Source organism: Lepisosteus oculatus, chromosome 7, assembly GCF_040954835.1.
Source record: "Lepisosteus oculatus isolate fLepOcu1 chromosome 7, fLepOcu1.hap2, whole genome shotgun sequence".
Lineage (NCBI taxonomy): Eukaryota > Metazoa > Chordata > Actinopteri > Semionotiformes > Lepisosteidae > Lepisosteus > Lepisosteus oculatus.
In genome coordinates, this window is record NC_090702.1 from 24,842,153 (window position 1) to 24,868,432 (window position 26,280).

General features: G+C 35.7%; 1 protein-coding gene across 12 annotated transcripts in view; it reads right to left on the reverse strand.

The window, feature by feature from the left end:
• The window catches only part of lmo3 (LIM domain only 3), an 83,759-nt gene that overhangs the window by 44,324 nt on the left and 13,155 nt on the right, over positions 1-26,280 (reverse strand). For 10 of the 12 annotated variants that reach the window (XM_069192327.1, XM_069192326.1, XM_069192328.1 and 7 more), the window contains exon 2: positions 22,860-23,094. In XM_069192327.1, the coding sequence (XP_069048428.1) occupies positions 22,860-23,086 (227 nt within the window). In that variant the 5' untranslated portion in view covers positions 23,087-23,094. The remainder of the gene's footprint in view (positions 1-22,859; positions 23,095-26,280) is intronic. The other 2 variants (XM_006633502.3, XM_015352721.2) reach the window with 1 other exon arrangement.

Here is a 26,280-nt window from a genome sequence, read left to right on the forward strand (position 1 = left end):
ACTTTCAGTAGGTCTTATGAAATGGCTCGACCCATTAATCTATGTCTGTATGAGGTGTTCTAAGTGTGGGATCCCATAGTGGATCGTTTTATAAGTAAGCAACGCAAGCCTAGAAAGCCATGCGTGGCACAACAGTACGAAGTGGGTTATTCAATCGGATGTATTAAGTGTGTTGGTAAAAAAAAAAAACAACTTTATCCAGTTCTGCTAATTTCTGCTTTTGCCTGTTCTCAGCATATGCACAGCATACAGCTTGATTTCAACATGTTGCTTGAAGCCCTACTACAATCACAGAAAGAAAGATAAATGGAAAGACTGCTAGCATTTGGTCTACAAAATACAAAAAAAGATGCACTGTAGCACCATCACATTTTTACTGTCTTGAATCATCACATCATGAAAACATAATTCTAAGATAAGATGAATTTGCCACTTTGTAACAACACAATCAGCAAAGCTCAGCTCATCAAATAAAAGGATTATATTGACAGCTATGGTGCTTTTTAACACTTATAGATGTTTTCTTGTTACATAATATATTCTGTATTCTCTTATTTCAAACAGAGTGACACCAATGCATCATGAATTATACTGACATTTCCTTTTCAGATACATTTAATGTAAATCGAAAGCGAAAAAGAACCTGCGAGCTGCAAAGGAACAAGTAGATGTTAATTCCACACTGAAAAGCAGAAAGACAGAAGAAATCACTGTCTGCTTTGTTTTTACTTTTCAGTGTGGAATTAACATCTGCTTGTTCCTTTGCAGCTCGCAGGCCGATGCAGCTCCCCACTAGACAATGACACGGGCCTCTTCCTAATGCCAATTGAGAACAGATATCTGAGATTCCAATTGTGTCAACCTGGGGTTTGCAGTAAAACAGGAAATTAAATATCAAGATGTAAAAGCTCTGCTAATGACAATACATGGCCATACTTCACACATGTAATGTTTGTGACTGCTGTCCTGCCAAGAATATCAAAATACAGTAGCAAACAATGCCCCTTTCCTTTCAGAAGAGGTATGCTTTTCATGTCTTTCACCATAAAGCACTTAGCAGCCTTATGCGTAGTGTTCGGTCCACCTTTGACATCAATCACATAGAGACTGCCATTTGTCCCTGTCTCCTTGATTGACTCGATAAACAATAATGGTTTCTTCCAGGAATTTTTCAAACCAAATTCTAAGCAACAACTAAAGAGTAACTAACTTGTGATAAGTGGCACTGTGGGAATTTCCAGACAGATGTTGAAATAAAAGTTTGAACCATGATATCTCTGAGATGAAATATTTACTGACCTAAAAAAGTAGAATGTAGAATCATTTCTGAAGCATAATGACACTTTTGTCATTGCCAATAAAGAAGAGAGTACAGTATTTTAATGGTCCTTCCACTTTCTAGAATTCTTTCCTACAGTAAGTGATGTTTAGCTCAAATAAGTGATTTATACCTTTTAAAAGCACTGTTAAGTGAAACCCTCAACAGCTGCCTGTTTGGTTACTTGCTGCAAGGTCTCATGGGAGAATGTTAGTCAGCCTTTAGAATAGCTCTGTCCCTCAGGCAGTCTGCGCTTCATAGACCCCACAATCACAGTGGAGGACGAGTCCTCCACTGGCATATCTGTCCCCAGGGCAGATATTTAAGATGGAAGTTGTGTTAAACAGCAGTGTGTCACATTGCATTGTATCTCTGTGCCATGTAGGAGGCAATGCGCTCATCAAAATCTGGGAATTGTGACATACAAGGCTCTGTCTAATATAAAATAAGTGGATATAAGAAACAAATGAGAGCTTCCAAATTGAAGTGATCATGCCTATGAAGCCCCATGACCCACTAGACCTATTTGAACTATCTGAGAGGTTTATGTCTGCTCTTCATTTACAATACTGGAAATCTGACTTCAAAAGGGAACAGAAGTAGGTTCTCATACAGCAGACTGCCTGGTGGTGCCCTGTTCTAATGTACAGGCAACTGATTAGAATGACAACAGAATGTAGTGTGCAAGCTGAAGTTGTCAAGTCTGTCTAATTTCCAAAATCCTGTTAAGTTCCTCTATTTTTTTTAAATCTACCAAATGCACTCATTGCATTTTTCAAAGATTGCAGGCTCAAGACAAAATCTGTTTCTATTTAATGCAAAGTGGCTTCTACAAGCTTCTAGAAACTGCCGTGTTTGGTCAAAATGAAAGACTTTTAAACCATGTGAATAAATATAACTCTGAGTTTTGATACTTTGGGTGATGACAACAGATATGCATTTTTGCTTTTGAATACATGACTGCAAAACCAAATATGAGCTGGGCAGGATGCTCAGGATTGGTTATTTTAAAAAAAAATGTGCCTGTTTATCCATGTTGTTAAAATAAAATCAATCATTTAACCCCACTCTCACAAACACGTGTCCTTGTATTCTAAAAATTACTTTTTAAATTTTAAAACCATGAATAGACTTACAGAGCATTTTCTACGTCAAGCATCTATACATCACACATCACAGAAGAATCTGTGTAGTCCCTAAATAATACAGAACACGTACTTCTGCTTTTTTGCCATATATAAAAGTAATGTACTGTACTGTTAAAAACAGTTGAATGTCAACAGCAGGTGAGTCGTGTCAAAACAGTGGCAGATGTTCACTAAGTAAAGGGGTCATGGACTGGAGTCGAAACAGCACTTACTGAACAGCTGCAAAGATTTAATTAAAACCCTCACCCCCTTTTTATCTTGATGATCTGCAGAACAAAAAGCAGCTTGGGAATGAGACCACTTTGCTGAGAAGGATGGTCTGTTGTAGAGACTTGCTAGCACACAGCCCATTTCTCAGCACTTTCTCTATCCCTTAGAAAAATACCTAATACTGTAGATGACTTAAACGGTTTGACAGAAAACTGAGATGTTTCAACAGAAAACTTAAGGTTATCTTTGTAAAGGGCAGATTTTTTTACCAGATAATCACCACAGCTTGTATTTGTTTTTTACCAAGGTTCAGAAAAGGGATCATGAAGAACACCAAAACTCATCTCAGGGTGAAGAACATGTTTTATTCAGAAAGGAAAATTGCCTAATTATTTTTGCTAAGCCTTTGTTTAAACACATGGCCTTAAATCAGACTATTTAAATTTCATTCTTTTCAACACTTATTGCAATCATTGTCATACTGCCACAGCAATCCACTCTTGTAAGCAAGCTTAAAGCAAACTCGGCCACTGAAAATAAAACTCAATAAATGCTAACAACTTACCCTGCTTTCTGAAACAAATTAATGTCATTGTAGCAGTAAATGAGCAGTTAAGAAAAATAATTTGTGAAACAATAAGTTTCAGCAAAAAATAAAATGAAAAGTTTAAATAGGTTATTTATGCACTATTAAAACCAATTATTCATTAAGGTAGCAAATTCTGTATTAGCAACACAATTTATGAGCTGAGACACCAATTAAGGACTAAGCAGTTATTACAAAAAGCAAAGCAGTAAATTACAGATAAACGTAAATTTAAAACGCAAATTAGAATTATTTTTATTTTGGAGAAGTACATCAGCATATTTCTTAATCTTCATTATCATTAGAAGACTTTGTTTTTCACAGATGTCAGGTTGACACAAGTCAGACCCTTGCCCATCTTGAAGGTGCAATGTGCAAGATCCAAGTAACACAGCAGCCCGACCCGGCAGACAAGGTATCTCACACATTGTGATTCTGCCCAGACAGTAAGGCAATGACAAGTAATATGCACTCAGCTCTGAAATGTGCCAAGCAGCTCCCTGGTGTACAGGAAGACAAAAAGATACATGTTTGTCCTCAGATCATTTTGTTGTACTTTAGTTTCATGCTTCTAGAAATTGAATATATTCAAATGCACCAGAGACCAAGAGAATAACAGAATCTGTGCAATAAGTGATATAAGGAGGAAAGCAGCATATTTTGTAGCCAGAGGGAGTTTAATATGAAAAACACTCTTCATCAGTGGTACAGGAGTGTCGATACTGTAAATATTTCTATTGATTTACAATTATTGACAGTACTAGCGAATACTTAATATGTATAAAAACAGGTTCAGCCAGAAGCTCAACTGGTGCTCTACTAGATCATTTTTTGTCTCAGAAGAAAATATTAATTCTCACTACATTATTGTTAAGACATATATTGTTGTCCCTGTATGAACACCATTTTTTAGGCATTACACAGTACTTCTACATTCTCAACATGATTGCACTTAGAATTCCCATCGTTTTAATACCTAAGGCAAAGGTCCCAAGTTCATAACTCACATAAACGAGTAACTTTGTAACTTGTTTTATTATCTTCTTTACAGAGACAAAATCAAAATAACTTTAAATAACAGTCATGTGACAAATCTATAATATAATGACCAAATGTTTGCATATATTAAAGCAGAACATTATCCAAAAAATTGGATTTTTTAACAAAAAGGCACAGGCATATTCCTTATTTAATAAACATAATGCCAATTAGATAGTTTAATTAGATTAAACATTTTTTAAATGAGGAATTTCACCAAGAGACTGGGAAAGAAACAAAAATATCTCACTTTCAGTAAGTTTTTTAATCTGGAATCAATGAGCCACAGCTGCAAATGCTACCGAACCTTCTAGACAAAAGCTTTAAACATGGTGTGGCATTCTAAGAGGAGCGATACAGAGCATTCTTCCATTTGAAGCTAATATAAAGGCATTTTAAAAACAATGATTGTTCTCTGAAGTATTGTTGACAATGTGTGTTTTTAAATGGTTTTGTTTAGAAAAGAGAGCCCAATTTTGCTTACATGAATGCAAGGGCAAGAGCCACACACAAAGCCATTGTCCTAACCGTGAGCTAATTCTGGCTTGTACAAAAAGAGTGATCTTGAACAAAAGTAACATCCAGAATAAACAAAAACGAATAAAATGAGTTTGTGCCAAATCTGAAATCTGTCCCTACAGTGTAAGAGGATGTTTTATTACAGCATTTGTAAGTTCAGCAATGGGGGAAGGAAAATAAAAAAACTCCCTCAAGCAATGTTAAGGAGGCACCATCACTGCCACATAAATTTCAAATTCCCTTTTTAAATACAGCAAAAAGACTGGTTCAGCCCACAGGAGCTAGATCCCTGGGAGATGAAGGCACAGAAAACAGAGGAGTCGTCATCATCACATCAAACGGCCTCAAGACGTTTGTAGTAATGTTAGCGAATACTACATTGAGATTTTGTTTCGGTCGGAATGAGTGACATGAACGACTAATAATAAAAATAAAATAATAATAATAATAATAATAAGCTCTTAAGGGACATACCACTCTACTCAGTGTTTATGTATAACTAAATTCCCATTCACAAAAGGTACACCGAACATCAAATAAAATGGAAGTAATTTTATTTTTAATGGCGTGATTGCAGTATTTTCAACAATAACTGTTTAATGCTGATTTAAGCTCGTAGCTACTTATGTAATACCACACTGTTCTGCTAGTACCAGTAGTACTGTTAGTACTCTTCTTGACTTTTAATACAGTATTTCTTTTACTACTCAAAACCCCCTAGTTCTAGTATGCAGAGCTGTCTGCCAATAGTATTGCACTGAGGAGAAGCCTACCTGAGACCGCACATTTAAGGCACAAAGACACTTGACATGTTAATGAGCCCACCCCTTCAAAGTTGATCAAGACGTTTGCTAATGAGGAAATCCTAAGCAAAGCAGGGCTCCAAAACTGAATGTTTTAACCTCCCTTTGAGCTTGATACAGTACTTAGGCACTATAACCCTCAGCATTACCGCTGATAAAAAAAACGATTTCAATGCCTGCATAAACTGTTATTCATATACCAGCTTCTGTATTTATTAACTATTGAATGCTGATTTCACTTACTAATATAAAAAGAAGCTAAAATCATTTGGTAAATTAAATGTCATCAATGCGTTTCCTGGACAGCATACAATCTGTCATGTTTTATTCTTGGTTTAAGTGAGATCCTGTAGAGAAAAGATTGTTTTACAGTTTGTCCAGCAGAGAGATACATGCCTTAGCAAGGTTCGCTTTAAATAGTTCTCTTTCATGACCCCGAGCCTGGCAGTTATTAATAATAACATGCACTTGGGGATTCTTCACCTTGTAATGTTAGAGTACTGCATTTTTCGTTGAGGAAAAAAAAGAGGCTCAGAAAAGAAAAGAACATTTTTTTTTCAAGGCAAAAAGTGTAAATCTTAATAGTCAAAACAAACCATTGTAATTTTATTAAGTTGGCCATTCAGTGAACAGGAAAACGAATGCCCTACAAATTGCTAGTCCTTTAGAATACTAGAGCTTGAGATCCCAGGTATTGTAGAAGATCTAAAAGTGGAAGACTACCACAGAAAACTGCAATGTATTAAATAAAGCAAGAAATTAGATTAGTTATTGAAGTTCATAACCCAGCTGTTTTTTTCTTTGTAGAGGTTAATAAAGGGAATAATCAAATGTGTCGAGTAGGTATTTATAATGGTTAAACTGATGTAGCAGAAAACTGTAATAAGATTTACTGGGAGACATTTGTGACTGTTAGAATGCAGAAAGTTCCCTGTCAAGCTGCGGCATGATGTGTTTGCCACTTAGCATATGTATCACGGTGTGAAAAAAATATATCAATTAACAGAGAAGAAAGAGACAAGTACACCATGCATCATTTAAAGAGAAATCACTTAAGGCCATGGCCTTTCCATGGCTAATGGAACAGGAACCTCTGAAAAAAAATGAAAATAACTGAAGCAAGGATTAATTTTTGAATTGGAAATTATTTTTAAAGAAAAAGGTAACTGAAAAACATGCCACATTTTTTCTAACTAATTATAATTAATCAATTTTAACCTTCACTTTACTGTTACAGAATGGAAAAATATCCAGGGGCCATCATTGTATAATTGTACTTTTGCATGTAAAAAACAAATATACAATGCCTTAAAGGTCCTTGAGGTAATAATTAGGAGGATATTAGTAGGATATGATGGAACACGCTCACTGTGGGGTGAACTTTCTCCTTCAAGACCAGAAAATAGGGGAAACAGTTTTCCTGAGAGTTAAAAGAAAAATTAATAAAATACTGAGACCTTCTAGTTGTAGTTATATGCAGTAGCTGCTTTGTGTGTTAAAATTGTCATAAATAACAAAACTATTTTTTCCAGAGTCAAAATTTGTCAGAGGAAAAAATCAGCCCACATTTTGTCAAATGTATGATAAAGTTTTAAAGTAAATGTTACATTTTAAGAATTAATTAGCACATTCAGATTTTTTACACATTTTATAACCAAAACTATGCCAACTTATGTTGTGATTTTCCCATAAGGATAAAGCAGATGGGAAGTCAAACTTTTAACTATTCTTTCGTGGTTCCTAAACAGCAAAGAATTGAAAAGATCTATTTTTGTGAGGGTACAAAAAACACTCTAAACGGGCTGGTATAATTGTAAATGTAAAAAAAGATATTGATAACTGACAAAATATATCATTGTAAAATAATTACTTGTTTTTTCAGTAAATTGAAACAAGGGGTTTACATTTGATTTTTGTATTTATACTGTTTAATAATGTTTTGACCACTGAAAAAACATTTGTAGGTAGCTTCTAAACCATTAACAAAGTGGTTATATGTTAAGAAAGCAGCTCAGGCTATATTTCACAATTTTGGAACCTAATAAAGGTTACAAGTACATCTAAATAAGGCTATAAGGGAGCCTAATCATTTTTAATCCTTCTGATTTTAATTACAAGCTTATTCTGCAGCACTGAACATTTATAGGGCAATGAATTTAATTTTAAGGCAACTATTGTGTTACAATGCCCTGTACAAATGTTCCACAAGATCTAAAAGCAATGTTTACTTCACATGAATTGCTGTGTAACAGAGCACAGAAAGCCTACCCTAGAAAGAATAAGAAGAATTTCTTGACTGTTTTGGTTAAAAACAAAATGAGCGTAACAATTATTCCTAATGAGTCATTTTAAAAAGTTAAATGGATGTCAAGATGATGATTCTTAAGGTCACAACAATAATAGATCTGATCTTCCTTTCAGAAGATAAAGTAAGAAACACTTCAATTAAAAAGCTTGATGAAGTAGCTTAATCAACACCCTGTTTCATCTGCAAATAGGGATTCATTCTGTGTCACAATAATTTAAAAGGAGTAGATATCTTTCATACTGCTTTCAAAATTAAAGCTAAGTAGCACTTGTGGTGAAGTTTCTTCAGGAATGTGAAATGCTCCATTCAGCCTTGATCTTGTCTTGTCTCTTCTTTGCTCTGTATAATGGAGCGCAAGCTATTTAGAAAGGTTTTTGCTCGATGAAGGTTTAATGGGATTCAACATGAAGAAAGCATCATTCAAGCCATCACCCAAGGACACTTTACGATCCACTTTCTACATCTCATTAGATTTTGTTTTGCCATCTGTATGCCTCTCATCCTTGTGCAGGTGAACGTTTTTTTCACGGTTTTTCTTTCTTTTTTCAAAAGAAATATCTCTCCTCTCAGTGTGCCCACCTCTTCATTTCCCCATTGAAGCCAGAAGCCAGCACTGAACTCCCTACCAACAATTGTCATTGTTAGAGACCAATAAAGATGAAATGCAAAAAAAAAGAATGTTCAACAGCATGAAGACAAAAGGAGCAATGACAATGTCAGTCAACAACAGATTTTCTAACTTATGGAAGAATGGCACTCGTTTCCAAATAATTCTGGTACAGGTGCATTTGCAGGGGAAGAAAGAGAATTTTCTCTTGGTGCATTTTCAAATATTGACCTTATAAATGCACCATCCTAAAAGTTCAAATTTAATTAAAGAGTGCTGAACGAAGTTCAAAACACAGTTGCAAAACACAAAGAGTAATAGGTTATTTTTTCTGCCTTTGTGTAATACTTTTTTAAAGACCCATTAATTGTCCATTGTTTCTTTAAAAAGAAAATCAACTCTCTCAAATCTTGTCACATTCATTTTTTCTGTTCCTCTCTACTTGATTTTTATTTTGATCCATTCGCATTCCATTTGTCAAACACTTTTTTATTCTTAACTGGGGGGTAGTGTGTTTGCAGTGATTTATTTATATTTGGTAGGACGCAGCCAGCAATTGGGCCCACTTTTTGCTGTTTGAACAACCCAAGTTAAAACCTTAACTAAGACCAGAGGGCAATGCTCATCAGGGTATTCTATTTTTGATCCAATATTTATAGCTGACAGTTTACAACACAGAACGAAATGTTCCATGGGTGGTAAAGAAATGGTTTTCAGCTACAACAGCACAGTATATAAAGAGCAGCGAGTATAAATTCCAGACTATTCTGCAAAGGTGTCCCTTTGTTAGTTTTCACCAGCTTCATTTAATATTATATTATGTTATCTAGTGAATGAATTAACACAAAGGTGGAAATGGGTTCATGTATCCACAGCTTTGGAAGGTTAATACAGTAGATTTACTGAGCACTGTCTGCTGTTCAAAGAAAGTCAATTGATCGTTCTACATAAAAAATATCATAATCACACAAGACATTATTGCACTATTTTGAAAACAATTGTATATATTTCCTTTCTATCTTATTTAATTTACTTCTTGAGGCAACTAGTTATATAGCCAATGTGGCTAAAAAGGAACACATCGGTCAAGTTATTTTTAAACATCCAGAGGATTCAGCATTCAATGGTGAAAGTTATAAATTGACATTTACCACAGCAGTTGGACCCCAGTTTAAACCTCCACAGACACACCAATCAGCTGTGTCTAAACGCTGTTCCAAAAACCGACACAGAGTTTATAAGCAATCTTCAACAGCCCAAAACAATCACCACACCCGGGGCTGTGTATACTCTAAAGCCTACAGCACTCCTTCTTGACGTCTTTAGCAACCTCTGTGATTGACAGGAGTCAATCTGTTCTAGACAAGCTACAAAATAGGCTGCAACGGAGCATATCGAGCCAAGGCCTGGATTTGAATCCACATTCTCACAGAATCACAGAAACATCTCTCTCAAATATTCTACCCTAAAGAACTTGTCTCCTGCCATGAAAGATTTAAATGCTCTTAACAAACCAAAGAAGTGACATAGCTACCAGGGCTCTTTAAGAGCTCCGACTCATTACATATTGCACATCTTATCCATTTCAAACAGGATATATGTGAAAGTTTTTTTTTATTCACTTACAGCAATCCTTTCTGTTGACAATTGAAAAAGTTGCAGGTTTGTTTTTTTTCTGCGTTTAAGATAATTGTACTGTCACATGGTTGAGAAGATTTTTTATCCTCTTAAAGTATCTGTCTTTTACTGACACTGAAAAGTAAGATTTCTAAAGCATTTAGGAAGTGTAAACCATTTACTGTACACAACCTGAGTTAGAGCTTCAGTTCACTCAAAAACTATACAGCCCCAGTGAACCAGGGTTTACATAATTAGTCCCCATAAATATTCCAATAAAACTGGGCAATAAGATGTCAAATAGAAAAAAAGTTTCATACTGTATGAACTGTATAGCATCTTAACTGCCCTGAATGAGTTAATAATATGAATGTGCAGCAAGCTGAACGGAGCCAGAGGCCAGCAAAGTTTCTTTCTTTCTGGACTGATCAAAACACAAACCAGTAATGTGTTCAATTGCTTCAGAGTACATTTCCAATGCATTCCAAGCAAAGGGAGGACAGAGAAGGACAAATAACACTACGCTGCAGCAAATAAACAGGATAGAAATGCTAGAAAACCAACACTGAAGGAGTGAGGTGGATGGGGACTAAGCCCCAGTAACAAGGCATTAGTGGTTTCATTGATGTATGACTCTACAAAAACTATTATGAGGCTGAATCAACCACTGTGATTCAGTATGAGGGCAATTCTACTTAAGGTTTAGAGGAGACATTTCATTCGTAGTGTTTGAAGGGTTGAAAATAACACTTCTGAGAGAGTGGTAAACTCAAGTTAACCTCGCACCCTGTTGTGTCTATCCTTTTCTGATCTGAAGTGTCCTTTCAGTGTGACACGCACCACTTTACTGCACATCTAGTGCTGCATACCGATTGCCAAAACTAAGGTGAACCACATGCTGTATTTATATTTGTAATTCTCTGGGTTGACATTTACATGTTAAAAACGTTGTAAAAATGGGTGTGTAAGATGTATAAAAGAGTGTACTGTATCTTTTAAAATATATGTATTTTTTACTTGCATGTTCTATGATGCTGCAGAGATCACAGAAATATCTGACAGCAATAAGCACAGCAATAATAAGAAATAAGTTGAAATCATATACAGTTTGAATATATAAAATATACAAGTCATAAGTATAGATACTGTACTGTATATGCAATGACAATTAATACACCATACTGAAATACTGGAAAAGTACTATTGCATCATGCTCTGCATTAAATTAAAAGAGACCAATAAATAAATGCTAGCACACTCATGTTCATGGAAAACATTATTAAAGTCAAAACTATGTAAGCATAAAAACTATTCTGTAAGGGATGATTTTATGGTCTGTTCTGAATTGGCTGCAAGTCTCCCATCTGTACTGGTCAGGGCTGGCCTCAATCTTTCAGTCTGGGTAAAGCTGTAACAAACCTTATGATAAACTGTACTGGTCACTTAAGGGCTCTATATGGAACAACGCTTAAAAGGTTTCAAAAACAGGTAGGAAATATAAACTTTTAACTATTGTTAGAAAACAGTAACTCCTCATACACAGAACATCTGGCGGCAGTGTAGCGTAGTGGGTAGAACTAATGGGTTTCAGGTTCTGTTGACACTGCCGTTGTTATTTGGAGTGAGGGACTTTACCCCAATACTTCTAGTACGGCCAACTGATTGGGGACCAGTTTTGCTGAAGACAATCCCTACGATGGATCAGTGTCCTGTCCAGGGAGAGGAGTCTTGTGCTCTCTCGTCCACTTAATGCCATGGCAACCAGGCCCAGTGTGCTGGAGTGGCTTGATTATGGAAATTAGCCCATAGAATATCATGTATTTTCACAGTCAGCTGTGCTAACAATGCTAGGTGGAAAAAAATCTGATTTTCACAGAAAAATAGATGCATGCTCTCCATAAGGCTGCAGTACCCATAGAAATAATATCATTAATAACCCCTAGGCCTGCACTCAGTTACTATATTCCTTTTCTTTACCTAAGTTAGGTGCATTCTCAATCTTTTGAAAGGAGGCTGTTTGTCTTTGTCTGGATGAACAGTTTTGAAACTGCATGCCTCAGTACAAATACGATCATGGTCTCATCATTTTTCAAAGAGACGCAAGAGATCTAAAATTCTGAACTCACTATCTTAGCATGTTTTCTCTTCAGTGCTGCCACTAAATAACTTTTTTGACAAGGTGTTGTGTACACAGCTAGGTTTTAGACGGCCACTGCTGCCTTTACAACGACTAATATGAATGTTTCTAAACTGTGTTATACAACGAGTGACAGTGAAAGGCCTCCTGAAAACATTTAGAAATGCCAATTATTCACTCAAACTGCTGTCCTGCACTGATCTAAGAGAACTATTGACATAGTGCACATACTCATCCTTCGAGGCTACACTTATATCAATTACATAAAAACTGTAGCTGTCTCTACTACAACAATAATAATAAACAGCAGAAGAATAATTACAATTCTTGTTGAAGCATTTAGACTGAACCACTTAGCAGTCAAAAATAACTATTTGATTTGAGCAACTGTGGAAGCAGAAATATGATATTTCTTTTTATGCTTTTACCTACAGCAGTCTCTGTTTCACATTTTCCCCAGCCAAAAACATGAAAATGATATAAAGACCTGAATACATAAAAGAAATATCCTTTAATTCTGTACATCATTGCGCCAAAAATATATTGTCAAAACATTTCATACAAAAATGTTGTTGGACACTTCATCACTAAATATGTTTCAGCAGAACTACATAAGGGTTTAAACGGGTTACAAACAAGAGGAGGTCACTAGGCTGCTCAAGTTCATTTGGATGCTTATAGGTAACTGGCCCAAGGAACTCATGCAGAGGCTTCTTAATAATAATAATAATAATAATAATAATAATAATAATAATAATAATAATAATAATAATAATAATAATAATAATGATGTTTTTTTATTAGCCCTATACAATTTCTTGCATTAGGAATTTGTCTTTTCGCATACCCCAGCTCTTCTCCATGGAGACACAGACGCACAGACAGGGAGAGAAGCTTGGGGTCAGAGCGCAGGGTCTGCCACTGTACGGCGCCCCTGGAGCAGTTGGGGTTAAGGGCCTTGCTCAGAGGGGCCAAGTGGAGTAGGACTCCTCTGCCAGCTGTGGGTTTTGAACCGGTAACCTTCCAGTCACAGGCGCAGATCCTTAGCCACAGAGCCACTGCTCAGCCCTTTAAAAGAAGGGCTAAGGCAATACAGCTGATCTGTGTGTTCCAAACTCTAACAACACTTTGTAACTTGTGCTCCATTTTAAAAGCACTTTTCTGTAGTTTCTGGCTTCTTCTTCTGTCTTCTGATCGGTGTTTCACTGTTAATTATGTGTATGGCCATTAGTTGAGCTTGGCAATGTGTTTGAAGATTCTTTTTAACTCTTGACTCAGGATTCCTTGTGGTCTTCTCTATTCAAGACTAACAAGATTCAGTTATTTGTCAGATTCAAGCTATCTTTCTGAGCCCAGGAATGCACCGGTTCTTTTCTGGATTGATGCCACAGCCAGCAATATCTTTAACATAACCAGCATTAACAATGCAATATTCTAAATTACATCTTACTTCTTCATTTTAGAATCCTACCATTAGATCATAATATTTTAATTGCTTCTCCACATTGGTTAGGAGATCTAAACATCTACTTCTTTTTCATAGACTTTTCATAGACTGCTTGTTCAAGATCAGCGTTTCCAACATGTATTTATATTTTATTTTGTTGCTGTACTGAAAAGACTTCTTTTACATAAGGGAGGCTGTGTATAGACATACTCAGGCATCGATATTCATTCATTTACAAGGCATGTCTTTTAGCATTTTCGTTGTTGTTTTCTCTCGTTTTGTTGCACTTGAGAAAAACAAAAAAAGATATTAAGTAAAAACACAATAATTTCAAGTACATGAAATGTACAAAAAAAAGTAAAAGCAATGGAAAGTCTGTCCTAGAAGCTCATGGCTTCATGAAAGGACTAAACACTGGATGGGATACCAGTTCTTTGCAGGGCTCCCACACAATGACAATTAACCTAGCCAGTACATTTCTGAGAGGTGAATGGACACTAAAGCACGTTAATGTGATAGAGAACATGTAGACTCCACACAGAATTCTCCTGGCATCAATCCCATGACACAAGAGCAGCGAGATAAAAGGACTAACAGTCAAATCACTGTGCCACCCACAGTGGGTTTTTTTTATAAACGTATTGAAAATGGATACATTTAAGGATTTTTTTAATAAACTTTCTTTATTAAAATACAGTATTTACAATATGATTAAATCTATATTTTCAATACAGCCCTCAAATGAAACAAGGACTCATTTTTCAACATATACACAAAAATAATTTAAAATCAGTAAAAGGCTGATGATAGTTCTGAATATAGTATTTTTCTAGTTGTGTTTTTTTTTAATTCAGATGATTGTAACTACTGGCCTCTCATCCTTGTTGTGCATATTATAGTAACACCACAACCTTCACGTCTGAGATATGAGTTACTTACTGTAGGCTTAGGCGAAGAGAGCCCGCTAGAGGCTTTTTATTTTGAATTTACAATTTCTTTCTTTCCCATAATGTTTTTGTATCTGTGGGAAATGTAGGTAGTTTTTAAGCTAGAAACAGGGCAGAACAGTGGTGCAGTGGGTAGCTCCTTTGGGTGCTCCCATTTCTAGGGAGCATGTGTGTGTGTCTGTGGCTGTGTCTGCCCTGTGACAGACTGGCACCCTATCCACAGTGTGAGAGGCTCCCCTGCAACCCTGAATTGGATTAGTAAACGGATAGAAGGATTATTAATATTGCTAAATATTTTTACACAGTGTTTCTTTGTTTTTGCTTCTTCCCTGGGCTGAGCCTTGATGTCCCGGAAAGTGAACAGTGCTTCAACAGCGAGCTTTAACCTTGCGATAAACGCAATTGCATAATTACTCCTTAAAGTTATTCTTTCTAATCTGTTCAACAACTTTTTAGAAAATGGATGGATGGAAGGTAAAAATACACTTGAAATACCTTTCTGATAAGCACACTGCAGGGAGAGAACTAATCTAAGTTAAAAGGCCATGTGTCCCAGGTGGGGGTGGCCCAATTCAGTAATGCAGAGAGGTCACGTATAAGCATACCCCAAAGGAGAGATGCATCTGAGAACAGATGAAACTTTAGCTAAATATGTTTTCTTATTAAAAATATTAGGCTACAGCTGACATAAAACCTGTTTAATATGTCACAGTAAGGAGGGATCATCTCCGAAACTGTATTCTCAAAATCCCATTTCCTCTAGAGGGCGACAAGGGAACTTTACATTATGATTATGATTATAAGTAATGACATACTGTAGCAAGTCTATTGGCAAGCCTATGCATTTTAAACAACAAAATGATAATACCAGGAAGTTCCATATCCCTCCTTTACAAAGGAAACAGGAATGTTTTGTGCATTTCCGATATTCGCAGCCATGTCTGTAAACCGCAAATTGTAAAGGTATTGACAAAATCTGTTTCCCTGAAGTGCACCACAGCTTAATCTCCGAATATCGATGAATATCACAATATTGAAATAAAAATGAGATACTAGTCAGATGCAGTAACACAGAAAAAATGATTCAATAAACAATAATTAAGCAGTTTGGCAGCAACTCAGTTTAGCATTTTACCCTGTTGAAATTTGCAACTACATCTTCAAAATTCCATTTCAGCCTACAGATATTGAAGGACATATGAATACAATACATTTCTGAGCTCAGAATTTACAGGATTCATCCACAGTGCGACAGGGAGCGCTACAGGAGGTCATTCTTGCCTTCTGCCATAAGACTGTACAACGCATCCACCTTGCGTCTGGGCAGAGGCAACATTGACAGTGACCTGTTTCTGGACTGAACACATCTACACATCTACTGCTACATCTGTTCTTTTTCTTTTCCCGTTTACAACCGTTTTTTTGTGCAATATATGCCAGAGACCCGTGCAATACATTTATATTTATATCTATATTTACATATATATATTCATATGTGCAATACAATTTTTCTGCGTACTGTTCTGTTCTAGTTTGTTCTTTGTGTGTCCGGACTGTGAGTAACTCTTTTAGTGCACCCCTCACTGTACTGATTGTATTGTATGTATTGTATTATTATTATTATTATTATTATTATTATTATTATTATTATTATTATTGTATCATTTGTTACACTGTGGCTGTGTTTTCTGTGTTAAGCTGCTGTTGCACTGCAATTTCCCTCACAGGATCAATAAAGTATCTATCTATTTAACGTACATATGGGTTCCATGTGAACATGCAAACGATCAATTAAAATTAAATGAAACACTGAAGAAGGGACAATAGTGATTAAGAAATCAGAGAGATTACAGAACAAGAGGCTTGTCACTTGTTATTTGCCATTTGTAAGCTAGGAGAAATCAGTGAGATACTTTTAGTAATCATTTGTATGTGGGTGTATAAAGATCAACACAAAAAACAAATAAGTCATTAAAAACTAAAATGAATATGTGTTTTTCAAGTCACCCAAAAGACAGGTAAATCCTATACTCATCTTGTTATTAATAAATAATCCAGAACATTATTTCAGAATGTATTCTTGTTCCAATGGGAAATGTAGTTATTAGAGTATTTTATACAACATCCCTCAGCTCGGCTCTTATTTATTTTGGATGTCTGACAGATTGAATGCTGTGTTCTGAGAAACTTTGAAGACCTGATACAGTAGCTATGAAGGCTTTTGCCACAACTGTGATTAACAAAAATGTTGATTAAGAAAATGCGTCACAGAGACTCACCTACAGTAATGCAATGGTTGCTGAATATTATTATTAATAATTTATTTAGCTGGTGCTTTTACTGGAGCAATCTAAGAGAAGTACCTTGCTGAAGGGGACCCAACCTGACATATGAACACACGACCTTCCAGGTATTAGTCTAGGACCTAAACCACTCCTCCATAGTGCTGCCACTATGCTGCTGAGTCAACTGTAGTGAAGTATTAAGCACTGCAGCGAAGAGGCTAAAACACACACCATAAGGTTAATATAAAATGACAGGATTATAGAAGAAAAAGAATCCCATTATACAACTTTATAAGACAGTGGTGCCACTGAGGACTGCTGGTAAAACAATGGTGCTTACAAAATTCTGCACCCACGTCTGCCAAACAACTATGAACCGAGGGTCATATTTGTTATCTTTATGTCCTTATTCTTAGAATATGCAAGAAATGTTGCCTAACAGAAAATAATTGAATGTTGAATAATATGTTGACGGCATTTATGTTTTAATGCATTACTTCCTCTTCATTTTTTCCATGTGAAGTATTGCCATTACTGTGAGGGCTAAAAACTGAACAGCCTCCACAGGTGAATAATGGAAAGACTCACTTTACTTGGCAAGTGTTACATATGAAAAATTGAAATTTATCATTACATAAATTATTTATTTTCACAAGATGCATTAAAATAATCATTAATTATCGTTAACAACAGCAGGGTCATCTAGAAAAATAATGTGAAGAATAGATGCGGTGGTTCATCTGTTGTTCAGTTTATGCTTTCAGTTAAATGTGTTAATAAAAATAATTACATTGAATTTACAATCCACATGCCTTTTTCTTAAAACACATTTAAATGTTTACATAGGAAAGTGGATGAGCTGCATTTCACCATTTTGATATCATGCAGTTGTAAACATCTTGTATACAATGATATACAAGGTATACATGATATACAAGCTCCTACAATGATATACAGTATAAAAATATGAAATTATATTTTACAAACAAACAAAAAAATTCATTTAGAGGGTTTAAAAGCTTTTTGTAATCACTTGTGTATGTTAAATACTCCTTATTTTTCCTACTGTAGAGCAATAATTTTCTGGAATGGGATACAGAAATTGAGAGTAGTAATTATGGCAAAAGTAATTCACTGCAACAGAACACGAGAGACCTTAGCGGCAGCTTTCCATTTCCATTCTCTCTATAGAAGGTTATGCTACCCATCTGTAAAAATACTAAAGTTCCTCTTCATTTACTAATCTCATCAGCTGTCTGAATAAATGCCAGTCCCAACTTCTGTCTTAACATCAAGTCTTCCCTCCTTGAGCTCTGATGTCTGTCACAATCGGGTTATACCTAGCAACTACCACAGAATTGTAAACACAAAAACCTTCAGTGCTCAAGGTTATAAAATATAAAAGGAGTGCCAACTACCAAAATAGGTTAAAAAGCAAACAAAAAACCCTCCAGTGCTCAGTTGATGTGTTTACGGATTAAGTACATTCCCTAGGCTGCACTTCAGTGTATCTTCCTGGCCTAGTTGTGATACCTGTACTGTACTTACAGGTACTGTCAATGCCACCTTTGTTTCAACTGAACTGCTTCTCTCTGTAGCTACTGCTTACTTGTCATTCAAGCAAATTCTGGCGTCTCCTGTGGAAGCCGTCCGTGATGATTTTTTATTTATTTATTTTCTACTAAATTACACAAGACATTCCTTGTTAAGCAGAGAAAAATAATGTGTGTTTAATCTACATGATCACGCCTCCTACAAGATCTAAAAGGGAAACAAACATAACAGCACAAAAAGAGTTTAACAAATTTGTCCTTCTGCTACCTGTTTCAACATACAGTATTTTAATGACTTTCTTACCGTGATCTTCATTTCTATCACTAGTGAATGCTACCATAAATACAGTGATAGGACAGGAAATGACTAATGATTGCTTAATACAGTATTTATGTATTAAGTACAGTACTTATGCAAATATAGACAAAGATAACACCATGATCAAATAACTGAATTTATTCCATTCCCCCTGTTTAAAAAGACTAAAGTCATCTCTGGCTACCAGGTAGCAAAAGCTTCCTATTTTGTTTCTTCTTAATATTTGATCATGCACTACAGCAAAACTGAGTTGGCTGTGCATAAATCTCCTTTTGCTTATTTAATTTGTTTTGTGCATTATGATGGGGATTATTATTTTTCTGCTAGTGGGAAAAATCACATCACTCTTGGTTGTAGACCCCTGCTGGATTCTATTAACCCTGGTTATGTCAACCTTAATAACATGCCACTGTACTAAGCAGGATTGGATTTATTCTGGTAGGTTTTCTGGAAGTCATAATGCCTTGAATTATTTACTTTTACAATCATGTTTCATTGTCTTATTTTTATAAATGAATAAATAAAAAAATATGCATACTAGAAGGGATCAAGAAGCGCAGACAAGATGAACTGAGGTTACCAGCATTGTATTTTTATTATCAGGGTAGCACTTTTTTTCCCATTTCCTAGTAAGACCATGGCATTTGAGTTTTACAAATTATTGCCAAGTATTAAAAAGCAGCTGCAGAATATCTCAGAATTGTGAAGAAAAGGGCATTTATCCCTTCTTTGTTATTTATATCTTAGAGATACAGGAATGTTACACATTCAATGTTGGAGTGGTAAAAGTAAACTAACAATCATCAAATTCCTGGCATTATACTGGAGATTTTAAACTATTATTTGTAGTTTGTAGTTTGTGTTCTTGGTCTTTAACAGTAACTGTACTGCATGTTACCAGTGCCTCACAAACTGAATGAAGAATGTTTTTGAATGCCGCTATTGCAAGTCACTTGCTAATAATCTCGTGTTGTGTAATGTTTAGGGCATTGAAAAAATAAAACAGGATTGACATTTTAATAACCATTTTTTTAAAGGAGAGAGTAACTATGTTAATGTGCCAGTTTATACAAGAAAATTTCCCTCACGGCAACTGGCAATAAGCGTGCACATATGACACAGTAGCAAAAACTGCTAAAAACAACAGTATTTTTTCACGGTAAATTAGCATTTTCGTGTGAGATTCAGTGAATTTCTCGTGAAACTAAAGCCCACTTACTAATGTAAACACCGATTTCATACTGGAATGTTAATGAACATCTTTAAGTGCTTCCTCTAAAGCCACAGTACAAGTCCCATGGGGATACGGAAGTAATCATGGATCAAATATATCAGCAGCTAAGCTAATCGTATAGTTTTGGGGCAGGCAGCAGTGGAGTGGAGTAGTGGCTCAGTCACTGGACTTGTAATTGACAGTTTGTGGGCCCAAGACCTGGTTGCGGCATTGCTGATGTATCCTTCAGTAAGGTACATCACTCAGATTACTATATATTACTATACCCAACTGTATAAGTAAGTGTAAATCACTTAAAATAAAAGTGTGAAACCATCAGCCAAAATAATAGTTTCTTATCAAACTGATGCAGCTGGTAACCCACTATTTTTCTGTCTTCACTAAGACTACGTCCAGACTAATACTATTACTCTCTATACTACTGACTTAAACGCATATCATACACAAATGCATGAAGTCTCAGTTTTATGCTTTTTTCTAAAAATATGAAATTATTAGTGAATGTTACTCAGGCAGCCCAAAATGATTCCAGGCACTCTCTCATTTTCTGCCTAGAGGAGGCATACATAGCTCACAATTCAGTGAAAATGATTTTCAGCTTTACTTGCAGCTTTTAAAATATATATGCAAAGAATTGCTATATAGCCTTAACAGCCATATCAATTATGGCTGAAATCAGTGTGGTCAACAAACTATTAAAAAAACATAAGCACAGTTTATCAGCAAAACAGATTTCATGAGCAATAATATGCCCAAATAAGAAAATGAATGTCAGAATGTTTATTGAGGAGCCAGGAATAAGAAGCTTTGTCTTACGCCACCTGGCTATACAGTAGGAGAAGGGCGTCAGGACCCCCATACAGAGAGAGGTTAACCAAGGAAATGCAGCAAATATGGAGATGTGGTGGTGGGGGAAAGCATATTTTAAGCTTTTTAGGAAGCAATGACTTGGAGATTTATGAGTTCAAATATGAGGAGAGAGACACCTTAGTTATTACCCTCTGAACTTTTGTTTCATTAATTCACTTTTTTTTTAAAACCTGATATTATGTGGCTTTGGAATATTCTCATTTGGAATATTCCCTTATTTGCAAGACATTCAGGGAGGCATAGATGTTTCTAGGAAAATGAGAAGCTTTTCATGGAAAACGCTAAAGTTCTTGAGTAATGAAACATACACACAGAATCCACGCCTTTCAAATAGTTTCTATTGCTTCCTATTCAGATTAATGCAAGTATTCATTTATTTTTACTGTGTATACAGATGCATTTTATTGGGTTACACAAATAATCTATACTGTAAGCAGTAAAAAGTTGATTTTTCCTCATATAATATCTCGTTAATATTAACATTCACTTGAATTTTCAACTAATAATCATATCAATACACATGCCATCTGATCCTCTCTAACAAATATTTCACGTAAGCAACAGTCATTAAGATTGATTATTAAAACTATCTGAAACTTAGAGAAGACATGAAAAAATGACCTCCCAAACAGACTGCACCTCAATTTTTTTTCTTATTGCAGTAGCTAAACTTTTGCCTTTGGGTTACAAATGTTGCCTTGATAGTGCAGACTATGGCTCCTGGCACTGTATCATAATCTTAGTCTTTTGTAACCCTCTGGCAATAGTTCACAGCAGTTACTCCCAAAAGCAACTCCTGTTTGTGTACAGTCTAAAACAGCAACCGAATCCTCACATCCCAAATGAGGAATAAAATGAACTGTTAAGAAGGAAAAGAGAAACACAGTACTATGTCCTCTGAACCGCAATACAGGTACATTCAGTTATATTTACAGTCTGACGCAGATGTCATCTTGTTTTTTTATACATGAATATACCGTTTGAGTCAGATACAGGAATGAGCGTGCAGAAAAGGGCCACTGGCCGAATATGCCCACCACGAAGCCTGCAGGAGAAGAATTCTGGGATTGTACAGTGTCTTAAAGTGTTAAAATGGGCATCATGAATGGAGAAACCTAAAGGATCTAGGATCTAAAGATGCATTTAGAAAACGTTATGCTCTGAGCTTCCTTCCAATTGGATCAGGATACAAAGAGATCTAAACCTTTGTTTTAACATAACTGTTTCAGTGCATCAGTTCTTATATCATATCCTAAAAATTCTATGCTGTCACAGGACAAAACATATTTTAAACAAGCTCTGTGACTAAATAGTAAAGACAAATAACTGCCTGAAAAAACACTGTAATCGACAGTTTCAATAAAACAATGACAGCTTACATTTCCAAGATAGCCGATTTCCTGTATTACAGTATATGTGCTGTATTAGGACGTCTTAAAAGTACACTAAAGTCAGAATTTTGTATTCGCAAAAGAAATATCCAAATATAGACTAGCTAACAGCAAGGGATTTAGAAAGTGAAGGAGGAAAAGCAGAGGTTCGTCCACACCCCTCCCCACTCCAAACTCCAAATGAATTTATCTGAAATTACATTTACAGTCGCTGAAACCAACAGCTGATGAGTTCAGAAGCTTCTTATTTGGACATCTTAAAGCAGTTGTTGGTAAGTCTTCAGAAGCAGCGTAAAGCTATAGTATGGTGCAATTAGGGTCATGAAGGAGGAGCCCGGCTCTTGTCAGTATTCATTTCTAAAGAAGGCAGCAGTCTCTGCTTTTTCATTGGCATCTCTGTTTCTTTCCTCCTCCTCCCCCCCCCCACTGCTGCCTGACCTTGACACAACCACCACGTAGTGTCCCCGTCTCTCACTGGAGGCAATACTGTTACAGCCATGTGAACAAATAAGTGTAACGCACAGGCAAAGACGGTGCTTGTACCTTAGGTAGTCCCGTCGGCAGAGGATCAGGTTGGCTTTTGTGTAGAGTGTGGAGCCCACCTCGCCAAGACGGCAGTCACAGCAGGCACACTTCAGGCAGTCCTCATGCCAGTACTTGTCCAAGGCCTTTAGAAGATATCGGTCTTTGATTTTTCGGTTGCAGCCAGCACAACCTTTTGGCTTGGTGTCTGGCTGGACTGAGAGCATTTGTATACCTGCGGTATAGAGACAAACAAATAACAGCATACGGTTATTCTTATTTTCTGTACAAATTCTTTTCTCTTACAGTACAGTGTCAGGAGGCTACCGATTCATTCAGTGCCATGTAAAGAGCCTATGCATCAGTCTGATTTCAGGATGCAAGAAGTCCAAAGTGGTCTTCAGGCATAAACCGAATATCAAGGTGTAAAGCAATACACAGAAAAACTAAAAAAGGAAGTATGTCTTAAAAAGATTAAGACCACACATGTAGAAACACTAAGGATCAAATTCTGAAATGTGTAAATGCTTCATACTGTGGTTCATGATGTTTACCTGACTTTCTGTTTAATAAAGTTACACTACCGTATATCGTGCTGAACCATAACTCTGAGACTTATTTCTGTTTAAATTTCTGACGGAGAATAATATACAAATAAGATCTACTTAAAAAAAGGCATGTTCATCCAGTTCCAGATTTTCTTATATTAAAACATTTCTACCCATGCCTTGTTTGCTCGGGTGCACAATTTGAGGTACAACCAGGAGAGAACATTTCACAGTGCAAGAAAGAGCTTGAAAGTCTCCCTCCTACAGTATGTCTTCTTAGGCTGTGGGCAGAAAACCCCCAACCCCAATAGAAATCTTACAGCACAATAGTGCAACACCAGCAAAGATCTGGGTCAGTAATGCCTCTATAAGTACAACATCTCTGCTTTGGTTAATTCCAGTGTTATTAAGTATTTTGATTTCCTGATGTGGTCTTTTGTTCTTTTCTTGATGCTTACATACACTATGTTTCAAAATGTTGTGATTATACTTTGGTATTCTTTAATATACAAGGCGGTATGCACATCTAACATGTATATAAACTTTATATTTTATAATAAAAAAACAGAAAAGACCACATCTGCCAACCCTAAAATGCACCAAACTGAATTTTTTGAACAAGGTGAAAACCAGCTACTTTATCAAACAGGAGCCTTCTACCAAAAATATACAAATAATAATAAGTTAAAAATACTCATTTTAGAAACAGTACAGGTAATAGTATAAGTATTAAACATAATCCTTTCCACTTAGAACATATTTAAGAAAATAAATATAAACACCTAACATTACAGATCCCGACTGCATTTCTAAAATGTGATTTGTATACTCATGATTTTGAAATTTACACAAGCACAAAGCTCAGACTGTCCAATGTTATTATTTTTTTAATATATACCTTCTAATTCTAATTTTATGTCTGTTTAGATAAATCAACACCATTCACCTAGGTTATATTCTGCCTAACCACTGACAGTAACCTATATAGAAGGCTACAAAATAAAGAAATGTAGATTAAAATACAAATTAAGTTAAAATTAATAACATTGTACTTATATAAAAATACTAAACCTGACCTAATGCTCTTACATCATGCATAACCGACATTATAGTCATTTAAAAAATTCATCAGGAAAACACAGTATTGTATGTAATACATGATAAATATTGTATACTTGAAGGTATTTTCATTTTTAAAATACAAATGTATGATCTAATTTATATAAAAACTCTCATTGCCATGAACCAAGATTAAAAACCATTACATTTAAAAAACACAGCTTATACAGTATTGACTACATTGTTTAACATGATTAAATTTCTACATATTGTTTTATCCATTACAGCCGATGATGATCAAAAGGATAAAGATATCATGGCAGATCATTTACGTTTTCACATGAAATATCTACAAATAATAATGTGTCTTAAATAGCTGATGAAAGCTATTCCACTTTCTGGAATGTATTTTTTTTTTAATTCAGAACCACTGGTCAAAAGGAAATGTCCACCTTTGGGACCAGCATTGTTATTGTGTTTTAGAAACCTGTCTTATCTATTTTCCATCCAATTCAGGCTTGCGTAGGAGCGGGAGTTTATCACTCTAAGCAAAGGCCACAAGGCGCGATACAAACTGGACGGGACACCTGTCCATCGAAGGGCAGACATCCAATACAGTAGACACAAACACTCCCAAACACATTCGCACCAGGGCTCCAGTTTTCCTGGAGGCCAATTAACCTACCAATATGTCTTTGGACTGTGGGAGGAAACTGGAGCACCAGGAGGAAACCTAAGCAAACACAGGGAGAACATACAAACTCCACACAGACAGCACTCCAGATCCGGAATTGAACCCAGGGCCACAGCACTGCAAGCCAACAATGCTAATCACTGCACCACAGTGCTGCCCCTGTTTTAGAAACATAAGTATCAATAAATACAAGTTCCTTTTTAAAGCAAAATACTTTAATGGTGTAGAACTAGAAGACTGTGTATAAAACGTTTAGCAAAAACTTTTAAACAACACTGGGCCATTCATCAGAAACTAGTCTATAAATGTTAAGTGATTTGAATAAAAATCCCCTTTCTGACATCAGCAAAAGGACATAATTCTATAGACCTGTAACATGTACAGTATGAATAGCAGTTAAAATATAAATTTACAGGCTTTTGCAAGCAACAGACTATCCACTATGTTGTGATTCACTACATTCCATACAAAGGCATGAGTTACATTTGGGAAGAAATATACAAAAATACATAAATTTCAATGATGTACCAATTTGGAGCATTATACTGTTTTCTTTGAGAAAGCTCAAAATTGTAAAATAGTTGTAAAAGCACCACTGCTTTTAGCTCCTGACTACCTGCAGTTCATTATAAAACTGTCCTTATTTTAATAGGAGTGAGTACACTGCACAAAAAGTCTTTGAAGTGACTTTTGTGTGCATTCATGTTGTGCACTTTTACAAGCACATAATATCTTATGAACATATCACTGCTTTCCATCAGCTGCAGACTCATGGAGTGTCTTATTCCAAAATACTATCAGTTGGCTTTCTCAAAGTGGATTCATACAAGCATCAAAGACAAATTTAATACAGCTTAATTCCTAATTTTCATTCAGTTTGATTTGCTCAGGCACGCTTCAACCAATGAAAACCATTTCACCTTAAATGTATGCAGCAGCTACGTTTCTAAGTGAAATATAATTACAGGCTACTTTCATTATTAAAAGCCCTATTTGTAAAATGAAAATTTCCTTCAGTCTACGTTTACTCAATGCATGCGCTGCAGTTAACTGCAGATGAAGTTCAATGAAACAAAAAAAGTTAAAAGCTACTGTAGAATTTAAAGGTGAATTTTAGTCA